General features: G+C 41.0%; 2 protein-coding genes across 3 annotated transcripts; one reads left to right on the plus strand and one right to left on the minus strand.

Annotated features, from left to right (window-relative positions):
- The first annotated feature begins 2,300 nt into the window (after positions 1–2,300).
- On the plus strand, positions 2,301–5,303 carry LOC138977810 (phospholipase A and acyltransferase 3-like). The gene is made up of 4 exons (XM_070350417.1): positions 2,301–2,392; positions 2,645–2,763; positions 3,819–3,993; positions 4,856–5,303. Exons 1-4 carry the CDS (start codon positions 2,301–2,303, stop codon positions 5,106–5,108), a joined length of 639 nt encoding a protein of 212 aa, XP_070206518.1. The 3' UTR covers positions 5,109–5,303.
- A 1,301-nt stretch (positions 5,304–6,604) lies between these two features.
- On the minus strand, positions 6,605–18,057 carry LOC138978430 (small ribosomal subunit protein mS22-like). 2 transcript variants are annotated; one of them, XM_070351172.1, is made up of 8 exons: positions 17,922–18,057; positions 15,224–15,399; positions 13,452–13,616; positions 12,304–12,447; positions 11,636–11,719; positions 10,877–11,022; positions 9,697–9,808; positions 6,605–8,396 (listed from the first exon to the last, which is right to left on the minus strand). In XM_070351172.1, exons 1-8 carry the CDS (start codon positions 18,019–18,021, stop codon positions 8,298–8,300), a joined length of 1,026 nt encoding a protein of 341 aa, XP_070207273.1. In that variant the 5' UTR covers positions 18,022–18,057; the 3' UTR covers positions 6,605–8,297. The 2 variants fall into 2 exon arrangements, with proteins under 2 accessions (XP_070207273.1, XP_070207274.1); XM_070351173.1 differs by having other exon boundaries at positions 17,934–18,042.
- Positions 18,058–18,169: the final 112 nt, after the last annotated feature.

The following is an 18,169-nucleotide window of genomic DNA, read 5'->3' on the forward strand; positions in this document are numbered from 1 at the left end:
AATTTTCAGAGCTTGTTTTTCATCCAAATATAACATATTTATATGTTTTTGGAATCAGAAAATGATGAAGAATAAGATGAACGTAAATTTGGATCGTTTTATAAAAAATTTTTTTTTTACAATTGTCAGATTTTTAATGACCAAAGTCATAAATTAATTTTTAAGCCACCAAACTGAAATGCAATACCGAAGTCCGGCCTTCGTCGAAGATTGCTTGGCCAAAATTTCAATCAATTTGATTGAAAAATGAGGGTGTGACAGTGCCGCCTCAACTTTTACAAAAAGCCGGATATGACGTCATCAAAGACGATTTATCGAAAAAAAGAAAAAACATGTCCGGGGATATCATTCCCAGAAACTCTCATGTCAAATTTCATAAAGATCGGTCCAGTAGTTTAGTCTGAATCGCTCTACACACACACACACAGACAGACAGACACACACACACACACACACACACACACACGCACATACACCACGACCCTCGTTTCGATTCCCCCTCGATGTTAAAATATTTAGTCAAAACTTGACTAAATATAAAAAGGATAGAGGAGGTAACAACCAAATAAATTGAACGTCGATTTTATACTTATTCCTTTGGTACGCTGATGTTGCACCACTCACGATAAAACTACTAAGCGCTCAAAATTCAAGGAAATCAGTCAGAAATGATGTCTCTACCTAGTAACAGAGAGATTTTCTATGATTATTTTAAGAATCATTTTGTCAAAGTACAACAACTTGTTTTTTTCCGAAAATGTATTTTGTGCCTGTGATATCTACCCAGGGAACAAAATCTGTTCATAAATATGAAAAGGTTGCTCTGTTACAAGATCTAGGGGCCTGTTTAGAGTGAAAAAAAACACGATTCAAAGTTCTATCTTTATTTTTCTCGAAGCAAAAACGCACTTTCCTCAACGCATTAAATTGCCTTCAAACTTTCGGAGCTCTGTTTCTTTAAGAAGAAGACGCTTTCACTTCCAATGACACGTAAAACTTGTTCAGTTAGCTGTTCTGATTTTACGTCCATTTCAACGCGGGATCTTTGCTTTTGCGCATTTGCTTTTGGTGGCAGTCTGTGTTGGTCCCCTGTAGAGTCGTCAGCATATCATGTAAAATCAATGTTTGCTGCATAATAGTAGCGGATGGGATTGCCTTTTCAGTCAAATAACTGGTTTAACAATAAATGGCATCTGCACTCAAACGTACCTGCCAGTGTTTTTTTTTGTTATGGCGTGTAGTATAGAACCAACGAGAAAAAGCTGTTCAACAACGTCATTCGCGCATGCACTGGCACTTATAAATCGATTGACAGAATTTTGTTCACTGTAACTTTAGGTTACGCGAGTTGTACAATTAGTACATCGCCACAAAAATCTGCACTCAAACGCATCTGCATAGTTGTTTAATTTTTACATTTTTATGAAGGGTAGTATACAAAGTTATAGAGTAAGGAAGAACTTATTACAGCCGTATGAATAACGTAGTACTTGTACACTTTCTGTTTTTGTGTGTTTCAAGTAATTGACACAAGATATTCTTCATCTCCACAGGAAATGCCACCGTCTGATTTAGAAATAACCATGCAATCGATTACTGTTCTGTGACAATGCAATATAGTAATTAAAACGCACCCACACATGCACCCACACATATACACACACGCACGCACGCACACACACACAAACCACAGCACACACACACACACACACACACCAGGGCTCCCCACGAACGCCCGTCCTAGAGGGTCCCGGGACCCCCACTGTTAATGTTTACGGAGGGTCAATGGACCCCCTTAGCAGAGTTTTACAGGGTCCCAAGAGTCCCGGGTCCCCAACCCCCCTATTTACATATAACGGATTGTGATCGCGAATACTGTTATATGAACTGTTTTTGTTTTTTGTTTTACCAGAATATTCGAGGAGGACACTTCAACTATATCAAGTCAAATGCAACACACACGAACACTTTGTTCCCGCGTGGAAATGGGATGATTTGTGTTTGCACTTTGACTTAGCTGACGACTAAAATCTGAAAAGAGTATACGGGACGCATGGCAGAGGTAACTTGAGTACGTCCCGGGACCCGCTTTTTGTAGGTTTAGTGCGTCCCGTTGAACACTCTGCTGAACGTGACAATCCCTCTTAATGCTGTAAATGCGCATGCGCCAATCTTGGACTTAAAAAATGCGACCCCGCTTTGACCGAATGAACCATGGGTTAGGGTTAGGATTAGGTTTAGAGCAAGGGTTAGGGTTAGGTTGTTCATTCACGACCTGCTTAATCTCCCCATGTTAGCGCATGCGCATTGACCGCATTGAGAGGGATTGCCGCCAAGTTCAGGCAGAGGTGACTGCAGGTCGTGACACCCGGACCCCCTCCATGAATTTCTAGTACGTGATTTCGGCTTCTAGTGCGTATAGGACGCAGGGACGCGCGTTATTGGGAGCCCTGCGCGCGCGCGCACACACATACACACACACAAGACTGACTCACGGAGTAGACACATTTAAGATATCTCTTTGTCTCTCCCTCCCTTCTGTAAAACATAAACTAACCCACGCTGATTTCACTCTCTGTGTGAAAGAATTAGAAACAAATCTTTTTTTCTCCTCAAGGTTGTTGTTGTGTACCCAAGAGTGAAGCAAGATATCGAATCAGCCGAGCATCAGGGAACACAACCAAAGAGTTCTTGACGAGTTGGAACCTGGAGACAGGGTGGCGTTTGACAGAGGACTTCACTACCACTACGCTATTTACACAGGCAAGCTTCATTATCCTAGTTCAGTATAACCTCACACTTTACTTTACTTACGTAGGCCCTTCAAGTTGCTCCCAGCTACATTGGGGTGTGCACGTTAAAGATCCCACGATTAACAAAAGGGTCTTTCCTGGCAAAATTGTATAGGCATAGATAAAAAATGTCCACCAAAATACCCGTGTGACTTGGAATAATAGGCCGTGAAAAGTAGGATATGCGCAGAAATGGCTGCGATCTGCTGGTCGATGTGAATGCGTGATGTATTGTGTAAAAAATTCCATCTCACACGGCATAAATAGATCCCTGCGCCTTGAGTCCGAGTCTGGAGATACGCGCGCGATATAAGACTTCATATAACATTTATCCATCGCACCCTGTTCTGGGCTGTTCTCTCCGCTTCTGCCCAGCTGTTGCCTTGCCTCTCAGTTCAGTTCTGCCTCTGTGTCCCGCCTCCAGCTGTTTCTTGGTCTCCCTCTCTTTCTTGTCCCCTGTGGATTCCAAGTGAGAGCCTGGCGGGTGATGCTGGATGTTGGTTTCCTAAGGGTGGGTCCAATCCAGCCCCATTTTCTCCTCAGAATCTGGCTGTTAACGGGCTCTTGGCCCGCCCTTTGCCACAGCTCTTCGTTGCAGATCTTGTCTGTCCATCTGATCTTGAAGATGCGCCTCAGACAGGTGTTACTGAAAGTCTGAATCTTCTGTTGTGTCACCTTGGTCATTCTCCATGTCTCCCACTGGCGATCTTAAAATGTCCAGAACAATCGGTCGTAAAAAGGAGGGGTCTTTTTTATTGCAAATTTTGGAGGTATCATTTTTTTGTTACAGGGGAGGCAAGTGTTGTGTAGTTTAGTCTTTTTCATTTTCCGCAGTTGTGTCCCTTGACAGTTGTGTAGCATGAACGCTTAGTTTTACACTTTAAAGTTAAAAGTCAAGTTTTATTTGTAAAACTTGGACACGGACATGTGGGCGTGGCGGCTTAACTGATAAACTAAATGCATGATATTTGTGTTAGTAAAGTGTACTGCCATTTACCAATGATGTGCTATTTTGTCTGATTTTAGGCAAAGGTAAGGTGGTACACAAGGAAGGATATGAGAGGGCCAGTGGCTGGAGTCATGGCAATTCCATTCTCAGTGGCCTGCTATCGGACCAGGCCGAAGTTAAAGAGGAAAGCTTTTGGAAAGTTGCCAAGGGATGCAGAGCATTTAGGGACAACGCGAAAGACAGAAAATACTCGTGAGACTGCACTTTTTTTTATCACTGGACTGTCACATGCGCAGTCTTAATAGTATACACGATTTGAATCACAATTTAAGATCTGGCCACACTTCACAGGGACTAAGACCATCCCTCCGCTTGGACATACAAGAAAATTCAATAGGGTGAGTGTTTTCTGAGCAGTGGGATTTATTTTCTCATATCAATGATTTTCACCACAAAAAAAAATCATTGATCTGCGAAATTACTTCACCCAGGGACCTACATCTAATCTAGGTCTATGCTTCACCAAAACATCCCAACTCTACACGTGAAGCAGCCAAGATGCTGATTGTTGGCATGTGTCTAAGTGGAAGAATGCTACATCTTAATTATCCCATGTAAAAGTCTGGGCAGATCTGAGGTAGTGAACAGACACGCTTTCATGGGAATTAGACTGTGCCATTTAATTCATCTGTCAGTTTGGGTAGTTTTGAAAAAGAGCTTCTCCATCTATACTTTTGAGTCATTTTATATACTTCAAATAGGGGTGTGGGGGGGGGGTGTTGATAATTCCATACTCAGGAGAAAAATATAGGTCCCCGGCCGCTGGTTTTGTGGAATTTGCAAAGTAAATTATTCTTCTGCCCTGTTGAAATATTAACTTAAATAAATCCATCAATTTATACCCTGGCTGCGTAATCGCAACTTTTGAACAGAAAATCTTTGGTCTCTATTCTGTTTTTGTGGGTGTTCATTCTCCACAAGGGGTAACTGTCATGCACTGAACATCGTCGCGATATAACCTTCGTGGTTGAAAACGACGTTAAACACCAAATAAAGAAAGAAAGATGCACTGAAAAGATGCTCAGAATATGAATTGCTGTTTTTGCTTATGCAGACCCAGACGGCAGAAAGACATCGTAACAGCAGCAGTAGCCAGGAAAGGAGAAACGGAGGGATACAGCGTGCTCACCAACAACTGTGAGACTTTCGCCAATGAATGCCGCTACGACAAGTCAGACAGCGATCAAGCTGTTGTTCTGGGGACGGGTTTGGTGGTTGCCGGAACCGCTGCGGTTGTAGGAATTGGTGCTCTGATTGGTTACGCGGTGTCCAGAAGTAGAAGTGGGAAAGAGAAAACAACCCAGTGATTCTACCAACACCAAAATTGCCGCTTTTTGCGCCTACTTAATAACAAGAAGGGCAAAGCCCATACGACTCACATGCTTGACCTCGACCTTTAGGGTAACTAAACCTAGCAATGACATCATACACTAAGAACTGCTTTACACATTTTTCCTACCAATATACATGTGACCTTGACCCAAGGTCAAGGTCATCCAAGGTCATGCAACACAAAGCTGTTAATTCAAGACATAGGAAGTACAATGGTGCTTATTGGCTCTTTCTACCATGAGATATGGTCACTTTTAGTGGTTCACTACCTTATTTTGGTCACATTTCATAAGGGTCAAAGTGACCTTGACCTTGATCATATGTGACCAAATGTGTCTCATGATGAAAGCATAACATGTGCCCCACATAATTTTTAAGTTTGAAACAGTTATCTTCCATAGTTCAGGGTCAAGGTCACTTCAAAATATGTATACAATCCAACTTTGAAGAGCTCCTGTGACCTTGACCTTGAAGCAAGGTAAACCAAACTGGTATCAAAAGATGGGGCTTACTTTGCCCTATATATCATATGTAGGTGAGGTATTCAATCTCAAAAACTTCAGAGAAAATGGGAAAAATAGCTGTTTTTTAGGCAACATTTATGGCCCCTGCGACCTTGACCTTGAAGCAAGGTCAAGATGCTATGTATGTTTTTTGGGGCCTTGTCATCATACACCATCTTGCCAAATTTGGTACTGATAGACTGAATAGTGTCCAAGAAATATCCAACGTTAAAGTTTTCCGGACATCCGGACGTCCGGACGTCCGGACGGACGGACGGACGGACGGACGACTCGGGTGAGTACATACTCACTTTTGCTTCGCATGTGAGTCAAAAATTAATTCATGACAGAATCAGAGTAATTTTAAACCATGAATCAAAGTTTTGGTCATAAAATTCAAAACCAGCTATTTACCTGCCAACCCCATTCTCCCCAATAAAAAACAACCAACACACACACACACCAGAGAACCACACACACACACAAACAAACACAAAGACGACAAACACAAAACAAAGAAAATGTTTGTGCTACAAGCTGTTTTTGAAGTGTGCATGTAAAGCATGCACATGAGCTGAAAAATAATCGTTAAAACATTTGTCATTTTACAGAATTAATTGGACAAAAAAGACCCACTCATTAAAACGCCTGGACAGATCAGATTTTGGGAAGGAAAGTGTGAGCTTGAGATTCAGAAGATTATTGAGATGATTTAAATCATGATTAACAATAAAAAAAAAAAATAAAAAAATGCACAGCTGAAAGATCTGGTACTGGAAAAGTATGTGTCTCTTTACTCATGATGCAGACCAGACCCCTTTTTCATTTCTGTTAAAGGCCCAGTGCAGCTCACAGCCTTCGTTTTGCGTTTTTGTTGCAGCCGAGTGCATTTACAGTTCAAAAATCCTCCTATGGTAGTAAAACAAACCCAAAACTACCCAACGACGACATCTGTGAAGCTCGACAGTTTCTTGTTCACGCGAGTGCATAAATTAACCTAGTTATTACGTGGTGTTTGGTCGGAGTTCGATTCAACTTGAGTGATTCCGGCCTCCATTTTGTTTTACACAAACTCATGATGACGTCTGACATAGTTTGCTTAGTGACGTGTCTTTTTGTGCATGATGTGGTGATCTACCTGATTTAAATTTAGATCCAAAAATAGGTCAAGACCAGCCGGGTCCGAGTACGAAATTAATTCATAAAAAAATCGCAGTTCTTGACTCTTTGGGTGCAAGTCAATGTAACTTGGTAGTTCTTCTAACGGATAGCTGCCTGAGGTATGACTAAAAGCCCCAGGGGCTCCGTGCACCTGGATTTGACAAGTTCAGTACCTTTAAACACTACAATGCATATTCTTGTGTAATAAATTTAGAGAGTACGTGCCATGCATTCACCACAATTTGTTGTCGGTATTGTACAAGCGGGTGCTGACTAGTATGCAAATGTTGTGTGCATAAACTAATCAAGAAAGATTACATTGATAGCTTGCAAGGAACGAAATGAACATACAACGTTTGAATTTACATGGCTGTGTTTTATTAATAATAATAATAATATAAAGAACATTTATATAGCGCTAAATCAAAAACTTTCGTTAAAAAGGCTTGCTCTAAGCGCTTGACATCTAAACTAAAACGTCATTCACACTCTTTACAATGATGTACAAGAACTTCATGTCACACTCTTTCATTCAGTATAGCACCATTCACACAGTTGTTATTCTATTACAAAGACAAGCTGATGAAAAGCAACAAATAAACAATGTTGACGCATTCACTTTTTGCATTACATATTTACACACACACGCACGCACGCACGCACGCACGCACGTACGCACGCGCACACACACACACACACACACACACACACACACACACCTCTAGTGTGCAACCACTGTCATTTTACACTCACGTATTCACTAACATATACTTTCTATGATGCTACAGTGGAACCCCCCTTTCACGACCTCCACAAATCTGAGAATTAGGTCTGAAAAAGGAGGGAGTCTTTCTTTTTTTCTTTCTTTATTTGGTGTTTTACATCGTTTTCAACCACGAAGGTTATATCGCGACGGAGGGAAGGGGGGTGATGGGATAGAGCCACTTGTCAATTGTTTCTTGTTCACAATTACAAAAGCACTAATCAAAAAATTGCTCCAGGGGCTTGCAACGTAGTACAATATATGACGTTACTGGGAGAATGCAAGTTTCCAGTACAAAGGACTTAACATTTCTTACATACTGCTTGACTAAAATCTTTACAAAAATTGACTATATTCTATACAAGAAACACTTAACAAGGGTAAAAAGGGAAACAGAATCCGTTAGTCGCCTCTTACGACATGCTGGGGAGCATCGGGTAAATTCTTCCCCCTAACCCGCGGGGGGTGGAAGGAGTCTTAAAATGGGGGTAAATGTACACAGGTTATGACCAGAAAATCTGAGAAAATGAGGTCTTAAACGGATTCCTAAAGTAGAGCTAATGAAAAGTTAATCTTAAAAAGTATGGTCTTAGAAAGGGAGGAGGACTTAAATTGGTGGGTCTTAAAAGGGGGCTCCACTAAACAATCTGTACACACAGCCCTTGCATATGAATAACAACACGCTTGCACATGATAACACAAACGCATATCCTGTCCTGAATAACGTGTCATTGAAATCATGAGTTGGCAGTAGCCTTTGATCGTGTTTTCTCCTCGTAGCCCTGTATGGCTAACTCCAGCTGCCCTTTGTGACTGGCCTCCACACTGCAGAATGTCTGAAAGAAGAAAATACAACACAAGTGATATGATGCATCATTTGATGAAAAACAAGGCTGTAATCTTCTCATTATGAGATTAACATGCCAGGAGACTGGTTCCGAATAACTCTCATTTAGTCTATTACACATGGCCCAAGCATTTAGAGCACTTCCTTCCCTATGTGTTAATCAGATCTCCAAACAGAACTCTGACTCATTTGTTTAAGATTTTATAATAATACTACTAATAATAAATCACTTTTCTATAGCGCAAGTCCCAAGCGCTTTACAATTCCAATAAACACACACATACACACGCACGATATACAAATCATGACATTAGAAAATACAAGCACACTAACCCATCATAGCGATAAGAACAATTACACAGTCAATAACAACAACAAAATTCTGAACAAGCAAGCGTACTCACTACTTATAATAAGAATGCATGCATGCTCTCTCTCTCTCTCTTTTATATCTTCTGCAAGCAGGTGACCACACAGGCATCTTTCTTTCTTTATTTGGTGATTAACGTTGTTTTCAACCACGAAGGTTATATCGCGACGGGGAAAGGGGGGGAGATGGGATAGAGCCACTTGTTAATTGTTTCTTGTTCACAAAAGCACTGATAAAAAAATTGCTCCAGGGGCTTGCAACGTAGTACACTATATTACCTTACTGGGAGAATGCAAGTTTCCAGTACAAAGGACTTAACATTTCTTACATACTGCTTGACTAAAATCTTTACAAACATTGACTATATTCTATACAAGAAACACTTAACAAGGGTAAAAGGAGAAACAGAATCCGTTAGTCGCCTCTTACGACTTGCTGGGGAGCATCGGGTAAATTCTAACCCTAACCCGCGGGGGGTCCACACAGGCATACAAATAATGTATGACAAATGTAAAGTGTCATATCAGTTTATACCCCCAGGTGTTGCAGACACTGCATATACAGTGGTACCTGTTATGCAAAACCCATCCTATGAGAGGACACCTCCCAAAAAAGAAAACCTACTACTGTATTGTCCCTTTTTATAATCCTGACGGAAATATACCTGCCATAACAGGCCACCTGCAATGTAGGGACACTTGTTGTTGGACTCAAGGGTGCCTGTCCTGTACCAATGGATCAGTAGCTTTGGCATTTTGTGGATCCACTTGCCCTTGGAATTGCTGTTGGGAGTTTATTAAACAAAAATCTCTTCTTCAACCAAAAAATCAAAATGTGGGCGATTTGCTATAGATCCATTAACGTTGCCAGATAGCATAAATTTTACACACACACACATGTACACACAAAGACATGTCACCTTCAAGACGCTGATTAAGTCGGAGGCAGTGTCAGTTTTGAGTTGCTGAGCGATGGCACTGTCAGGATGGGTGATGCAATACAACCTCACTAAGTCTCCAGCATCTGTTACTCTGCACACATATTACATGTATTAACATCACAGTTAGCCATTGAATACATTGAATAACCACCAAATACTGTGGAACCCCTTTCTAAGACCTCACAAAATCTGAGAAAATCAGGCCTTATAAAGAAGGGAGTTTTAAAATGTGAGTAAACTTAGAGAGGTTAGGAACAAAAAGTCCGAGAAAACAGGGTCTTAAACGGGAGGGAGTCTTAAACGGGAGGGAGTCTTAAAATGGGGTTCCACTGTACGTACACTCAATTAAAAAGAGAAAAAATATATGCTTCTTTACATCCCAATCATCATCATCATAGTCATCTTCACTGGATTTACAGCACAAACAACTTCACAGTAATGCATAAACAGACATGTACTACACACAGGTAAAACAAACACAGACATGTACCTCACACAGGTAAAACAAACATAAGGATTTGACGAATAACGAATAACATGCACAAATAAAAAATAATGGCTTTCACTGATCAATCAATAGATGGCCAGTTCAGAAATGCTAATAGGGGATCTAATGTAAATGGCAACAACAACCACCACCCCTACAGCAATGATAATTCCAACAACACAAATAATCTTCAAAACATATTGCTTCAAGTGTTTTCTGAAATCGTCTATCTTGCCTTAAACTCGGTATCTGTTTCATCTGCATTATGACGACTGAAGCTAAAAGACACATGCTGCCTTTTGTTCCGAAAATCAGTCTCCTTCACCGCTAACATCATGCATATCAGGGTTTAGCCAGGGAGAAAAGGGCAATGGGACATTTGTCCCCCTCAACCAAATTCCGATGGGACAAAGTCGAAGGCACGAAGCGCCTAAGAGGCCTGTACGCGTTTTGTCCAAAGATGCAAAATGGTGCCATCTGAGAATTAACCACTATATCGTGTTATCTGTGTGTATGTGTGTAATCCGATGTAAAGTGTACATTTGGTGGCGCAGTGGTATTTAATCTCAATGCGCCCTTTGACGCACTAAAGGGAATTGTGATGGGACATTTTCAGAACTATGCGCCATTGGCGCAGGGCGCACTTGTAAATGAAACCCTGCATATACTTACAGCTCCCTGTTGATCATGTCCATCAGGAGGTAGTCGATTTTCTTGTACCAAACGTAGTAGAACGCCATGCTGCCAAAGTGTCTGGTGGAGCGCAGATCTTCATAACTGTGCGCTGAATCTATTGCCTCAAAGGTTCGGTGAGTCACCTGAATGTGGAAGAAAACTGGAGAATTTGAATGCAGCAGAGTATGGAAAGATTAGACACGGTGCAGTGAAGCCTGTCCTTAACTGGACGAAGTACACTACGCCAAGTACACTTCGCAAAGCTGGCCGCACGGAGCTTTAGCCCTGAGTTTTCAGGAAAAAGACTTTGCAAAGTCGACTTCGGGCTCAATTACGGACCGCTTTAAGGTAAGGTAAGGTAAGGTAAGGAAAGGTTTTGTTAGGTAAGGCAATGGTCTGGTTATTCCATACCATCCTTGAAGTTTTTAGCTTGGAAATTTGGACTGCCTTCTCTCTGAAAAAAGCGTGCTGGCCTTGACTAGTACAGGACTACCCATTCTTTCCTTTGTTCCTGTTTGTGTGTGTTTGTATTTTTCAAACCCTAAGATTTCTGCTGTGAGCTTTGGATCATTTATGTGCTAATGCATGCACACAGGGATGCCCTGAAATTGCTTGTTCTTTCTGCTTATGCCACATTCACTCGCATTCTGCGGCACTGTTTTGTCCTTCTTACAAAGCCGCTTTTCTGCATCCTTTTCTTTACTTACCCTAATGTACTTTTACTTACCCTAATTTACTTGATGGACTTTCACTTACCCTGATGTACTCTGGGTTGTCAGGCTCAAACTGCACACACGCCATGTCCAACACGTGTACGTACTTGTGGTTCTTCAGTAACGCCTGCACGCAGTTACAGAACAGTAAACCTGATACTCAGGACAAATAAAGACGACACGAATTAAACATTCCTTTTCTCTTCATGCACTTCTTTAAAAATGTCCCATGCTAATATTGCTTGCATACAAATGTGCATGTGTGGGACAAAAACAAAGCTCGATCTTCACTGCGGTTGTAAAATTAAGCAAGATAAGAAAAATAAATCACAAGTATTAGTAAAACAGCATGAAGAGATTTGTCATCTTTCAGCCAAGAGAGAGAACTGGCATACTCTCATCTATAACACAGGCAGGGAAAAAAATAACTGGCCCTGTTCAAAAAGCCATGCAAAGTAAAACCTGCCAATGATGATACATTGCAGACGGATGCATGTTATTGATTAAAAGCCCCACAATGATGTGCTTGGCAAGACAAAAAAAACCAAAAAAACAAAAAAAACTAAAAAACCTGCCGCTTGTTTACTTTTTTTCAAAGAGAGCCATGGGTTTAGAAATAGACCAGTATTGTGGTCTAAATTTTGCAAGTGCCGAGTCTCATTGATGACGTAAAGCTCAACTGAGCAGCTGCATGTACGGGTTCCACTTTACCTCCAAGTTTTCCTCCTCAAACATGGGAGGGTTGCGAAACTGGCGGCCTTCCACCGGGCTGTAGATCTGATTGATGCGATCCCTCTCCTCCCAGCTGGCTTTGCGAAGCGTTCCGTCGGGCTCGCGCACCACAACGAACCTTTGCTGTAATAAAAATATGACCATGCAAGGATTAGGCTAGAATCAACATAGAGCACCTGTTACTTGACTGCTTCATCATAAGATCTCTACTCCATTCTAAAAATAAAAACAATTTGACCCTCAGAAAGGCACAGCAGAAAATCTGTGAGTCAAATAAGCGGGGAAATGGGTGTACTAGAGGAAGACTTCTTAAGCAAAGCAAAAGTAGAATGTCAGATCTGTTGTTTGCCTCACATCAATGAAAACTCCTCACATCTAAACACTTGACAGTCACAATTACCATTTCCGTTGATAAACAGAATTCCTATGAAGCTACAAAATGTAGAAAAACAAGAAAGGTATGTTGTTGTTCTTCTTCTTCTGCGTTCGTGGGCTGAAACTCCCACGTACACTCGTGTTTTTTGCACGAGTGGAATTTTACGTGTATGACCGTTTTTACCCCGCCATTAAGGCAGCCATACGCCGCTTTCGGAGGAAGCATGCTGGATATTTTCGTGTTTCTATAACCCACCGAACTCTGACATGGATTACAGGATCTTTTCCGTGCGCACTTGGTCTTGTGCTTGTGTGTACACACGAAGGGGGATAAGCCACTGGCAGGTCTGCACACAAGTTGACCTGGGAGATCGGAATAATCTCCACACTTAACCCACCAGGCGGCCGCGGCCGGGATTTGAACCCTCGACCTTCCGATTAAGAGGCCGACGTCTTACCACCCCGCCACAGCGCCCGTCAGGTATGTTGTTGAAACTATGCTTCATTGCCTCACTAGTGTCTTCCCCGCAAGTGGCTGAACATTTTGTCAGATTAATTTTGTTTCTGTATTATTAGTGTTTGTCTGTCTTTGCACTTAAAAGACCGCTGGGTCAAAATATCTGTGAACGTAACGTTTTGTTTATTCAATAATTAAACGTTCCAACAATATACCTTTCTTGTATTTGATTCTGAATTTTGAAATGTTGGTAGTCTATTTGTTTTTGGATTTTTGAGAAGCTACAAGTTCTTACCCTGTCCTTGACCCCAAAGGTGATGTCTGTGAAGATGTACTTGTTGTTCTCCAGTCCTTGCAGCTCTGGATCAAGGGAGAGAACCTCTTTTATAGGCTCCCTTGCTTTCATGAAGGGTGCCATCTGCATGCGGTATTTCATGCGGTTCTCTGCACTTTGTTGATACTGGAATTTGGAAACATGACAATACTTTCAAGAATTAAAACGGCATAGCATTGATGTCAACATAATCACCTCACAAAAAAATAAAGGAATAAAAAGGATTACAAAAAACGTCAGAGTAATTCATTTTTTCCCTGTCACACTCACACACAAGGGACATTTAAAAAAAATGGCAGACAGGAACTGAGAAATAGAGACAATAAAATAAAACTAATAAAACAAAGCCATGAATTTTTTCTGGTAAGTTAAACTAAAAATGAAAAATAAAATCTGTTAACATTATATTTGGCTGCAAACAAAATCATCGTTCACAGATCATCATTTTAAATGCACTGAATTTTGTGTGTGTGTTAAATGCGACAACATTTAATACATTTAACATTTAATTGTATGTGTTTTAATACACACATGTTGTGCGCATTAGACAAACACGTGTAAAACACACAGCATTACACACAATACATAAATAAAAAAAGCCTCAGGATGAATAACAATAAACTCTCTCAGCAGACCTGTTTACCCCTAAAACATTGCATGTGTATTTTCTGGGAGCAAAATGAGGCAAATGTGTAGTTTTGTAATTGAATGTGTAGAATTTCTCGTCGACCTATCACAACAACAAGAACAATGATTGCTACTTTTTACCACATGTATTGATTGACTGACGGAAAAATGGGAATTGCAGACAGTGCAATGAGCATGATGTTTTCCTTTCCGATGATATTTTGGCAGAAAGACTTGGTTCGGCGCATTGCTCGTCTTTTTCCCTTTTGGTCGGTGGCCTTTCGGAGTCATTTTCTTCACAGTTCTCATCTTCACTTTCGTGTGCTCTGCGTTCAGCCATTGTGTCGAAACGCCCGCATGGTTTGGCAGTAACGCGTTCAGTTGTGCCCGGCATTTGCTTGGAGAAGCCTATTCGGCATTAACAAGCTACAACGCAACGCCCACGGGCGCTTTACGCGGCGCTGCACGCAGCAAACGACTGCTGGCCGAAAACATGGATTGGAAAATGGATCGGTCAAGGGAGATGAAGAAAATTACGGATTGTGATATGCGTAGCCGAAACAATACCATTTGCGTGCAGGGACGGGGCGGTGTGAGAGCACAACGGGACAAGAAACAGGTGTAAAGACGGAAAAAAAAAGAAAAACTTTTTTTTTTTTTTTTTTAAATACCGTTTGCGTAGAAAACGACAGACTTGCGTAGTTGCGTAGTATATTATTCAAATTCGTAGTTTACTACGCTCAATGTGTAGTGTAAACAGGTCTGTCTCAGTCACTGGATGCACTAAGATCTTGGATCCCGGGTTACACTTTGCTAGTTTGCGGATCTGTTATTAAATATATATATACATTGATACTGCATCAGTTCATTTTTGGCAAGTGAAATCCTGAGTAAAAAGGCTTTTGCTGACTTTTAGTTTGACTATGAGTCTGACAAATTGCATTTTCATTACAAAGAATTGCTTATTCCGGGCTTGTATACTCAATTTTCCCAAGACAACTGAAATGACAATCCATTTATTAGCCCTGTGAGAATTAGTTGCCTGCTTTCAGTATGTATCGTCATTTCTGCGGGGACAATTCCGGAGATAGCAAAATTACACCCACCTGTTCAAGCTCCTCATCTGTAAGTAACTTGTAGCGAGGCTTCCTGAGCGGCACTTTCTGCGGCCCAGCCACTCTCACAATGTCAAACCCTGTCATGTTTCTCAGAAGTGTCTGCACCTCTTCCTTCATGAATACTGGCAAAGGATCCCGTGATGCCTGAGTACTGTTCTCTGGGGCTACAAAAGCATCAAAAGTTATCAATGTTTTTCAATAAGACTGTAGCACTTTGTTTTATAACATTCAACGCCGACAGTAGTGCATTCCCTGTCCAAGTCATGTATCATGCAGTATTCATAAACACAAAACATTTATAGAGCACTATGCGACTGTGTGGGTCTTCCGTTAACTTGATGCTCCGTCTTAAATCCTCTGTGCAAGTATCATTCTCCTATTAATTTCTTTAAATTTATTCAGTTTTTTTTTCTTTTACGTACATGGATGCATGTGCTCTCTCAACTGACTGATCAGTGTTTACAATTCCTAAGCCAACTTTTCCATACATGCTATGTTGGCATTTAATGGATGAAAAATCAATCAAAAGGATACAGCGAATGAATATTTCAGTACATTGTACCATAATTGCGACTTATACGCTCTTAATCATTTGAGCAAATTCTCCGAGCTGCTTCAGGGTTTCATTTACTAGTGTGCCCTGCGCCATTGGCGCATTAAACCTGAAAATGTCCCATAACAATTCCCCTCAGTGCATCAAAGGGCGCATTGAGATTACATACCACTGCGCCACCAAATGTACACTTAACATCGGATTACACACGCACACACACAATTATATAACATGATACAGGGATGTCGTTAGGCATCGGACATAGACTGATTGAAATGCTCAAATGTCCGATTCACATAGCCGCATGGCGGTCAGATGTCCTATCGTTTTGAACTGAGCGCTGTCATTGTCCAATAAGAACATTATTCCTTCGGACAGCGTGATATTCAATATTTTCCGTTCAAGATACACATTTTCAAAAAGCGACCTAGCACTCTCGCATACAGGGGCACTGAAGTTGTGTTGTGCTGATCTTGCGTTTTCGGGAATTCCAAACTGTTTGTGATATGAGCCGTTTGGGTACACCCGTCTGCAGTACACTAAAGTTAGGAGTACGGGAGACAACTCCAACTGACTATAAGAATCGCGTCTGCTTTTGGTTTCAGTTTGAGACATTTTGACGAAGCGCATTGAATTATGCCACTGAAATAAAACTAAGGCCTGCCAAAGATCAACAAAAGCTGAAGACCTTTGGCTTTTCAACGGCATCCTGTGATACGTTTGGGTCAAAAACAGGTGAAAACGCGGCGAGCGTCATTCTTGAAAATGACAGTGGCAGTGTCGCCGTTGAAACTGACACAACCACGGAAAGAAGCTTTGTCTTTTGTACAGGACATGTTGTCGGCCCAGCAGGAAATTCACAGAAACGGTCTTTTAACTATTCATGGCTGACCATTTTTGGTTGGTTAGACCTTGACAGCAAAGAGAATTAACATATATACTGCTAAAATTGTCGAATCTGTGTTGAAACGGACTTTTTTTCTCTCAGTATTTCATTTTCTAGTCAAATCATGCAGTTTGTGAGACAATCAAAAAAAGAGTGCTGAAGGTTTTGGTTGCTTTTTAGATGTTTGTTTCTTTTTGTGTGTGTCCAATTTGGAACTAAATTAATAAAACAATGTATGCAAAAAAATGTTCGGTGTATATACAATATGTGTGTGTGTATTAAACTAAAGCATGTGTGTGTGTGTGCACATGATTTTGGAGCCATTCCATGGACAGTGTTTTGCACAAAATTATGTCTTATTATATTGACATTTCTGAAAGCAGTCAAATGTCCTATTGATTCTGAATAGCTCAGGACATTTGTCCTATTGGTGTGAATTTGTAACAACATCCCTGCGATATATAGCTGCTATTTATCAGATGGCACCATAATCCATATTACATCATATTGCATCTTTGGTCAAAAACCCATACAGGCCTCTTAGAGATTTAAGATAAATTTGCAGATGTCTAAGGCCGCGAGGCCTATATCTGATCTTTTGATCAGTACTATTAACTTTCCTAACTTTGAGATGGCCTAGTGTAACGATCTTTTGATCGTGCCTTATTGTCTAGACTTTCTTCCGGTGTCGTATATATTTGGCTGAGAGTGGCATGCGTGGCTTTCGTGGCAAACACTGTACTGGGTGGCTAACCTTACAATACATGTAGTCCTTGAACACATTGTCAATTCTGTTCTTGAAACTGTTTAATGACGGCGCCTCCACTGTTGACTTGTCCAGGGCATTCCAAGTGTCTACAACTCTGTTTGTGAAGAAGTGCTGTCTGAAGCTGGTTTTACATGCGTAACTTTTCTTTAATTTGTAACAGCTCTAGTACCAGATTGCTGATTGAGTTCGAGAGGATTCTTGCAGTTATACAGTAATACACACTCTTTGGCGCTCCTTGCCTTTGACTATGTCCCATCGGACTTTGGTTGAGGGGGACAAATGTTTTTCTCCCAGGCTAAACCCTGCTGCTTAAATAATCTTTTTCGACAAGTGTCCTTACATTTTGAAGCAGACGACAAGAGTGAAACTGAAAGCGTGAACGTCCATGGCACCACTAATAGTCAACAAGTTACCCGTGAAAAGCAAAACCTATTACTAGATGCTTTATCTGAGAGTATGCAAATCTCATTTGACTTACTGTTTGACGAACCTGTACAGTATAACGCTGTTCTAATTGCGTGACTGCGTCGAATAAATCGACGAAGGGCAAAACTTGTTCTCATTGCGGGCGCCGCCATTTTGGTTATTATAAAACTGTCCCTAAACCGGTAAATATAAAATCTCAAATGAAAATAAACAGAAACACTAAAACGTTCACGGGTTAAAACATGCGTGTCAATATTGTGAACTAATCTGGGTGCTAATTGTTTTGATCGTTTACTGTGG

Source organism: Littorina saxatilis, linkage group LG10 (genome assembly GCF_037325665.1).
Source record: "Littorina saxatilis isolate snail1 linkage group LG10, US_GU_Lsax_2.0, whole genome shotgun sequence".
Lineage (NCBI taxonomy): Eukaryota > Metazoa > Mollusca > Gastropoda > Littorinimorpha > Littorinidae > Littorina > Littorina saxatilis.

What these genes read in the sequence shown, in the direction of transcription:
- LOC138978430 (XM_070351172.1), bottom strand. Translation starts at nt 18,021, where the DNA reads ATGGCGGCGCCCGCAATGAGAACAAGTTTTGCCCTTCGTCGATTTATT. An exon ending in GACATGATCAACAGGGAGCT is followed by an intron (nt 9,809 to 10,876) that starts GTAAGTATATGC and finishes ATATGTGTGCAG; the next exon opens with AGTAACAGATGCTGGAGACT. An exon ending in ACTTAATCAGCGTCTTGAAG is followed by an intron (nt 8,397 to 9,696) that starts GTGACATGTCTT and finishes TTCTTCTTTCAG; the next exon opens with ACATTCTGCAGTGTGGAGGC.
- LOC138977810 (XM_070350417.1), top strand. Translation starts at nt 2,301, where the DNA reads ATGCGCATTGACCGCATTGAGAGGGATTGCCGCCAAGTTCAGGCAGAG. An exon ending in CCACTACGCTATTTACACAG is followed by an intron (nt 2,764 to 3,818) that starts GCAAGCTTCATT and finishes GTCTGATTTTAG; the next exon opens with GCAAAGGTAAGGTGGTACAC. An exon ending in GCGAAAGACAGAAAATACTC is followed by an intron (nt 3,994 to 4,855) that starts GTGAGACTGCAC and finishes TTGCTTATGCAG; the next exon opens with ACCCAGACGGCAGAAAGACA.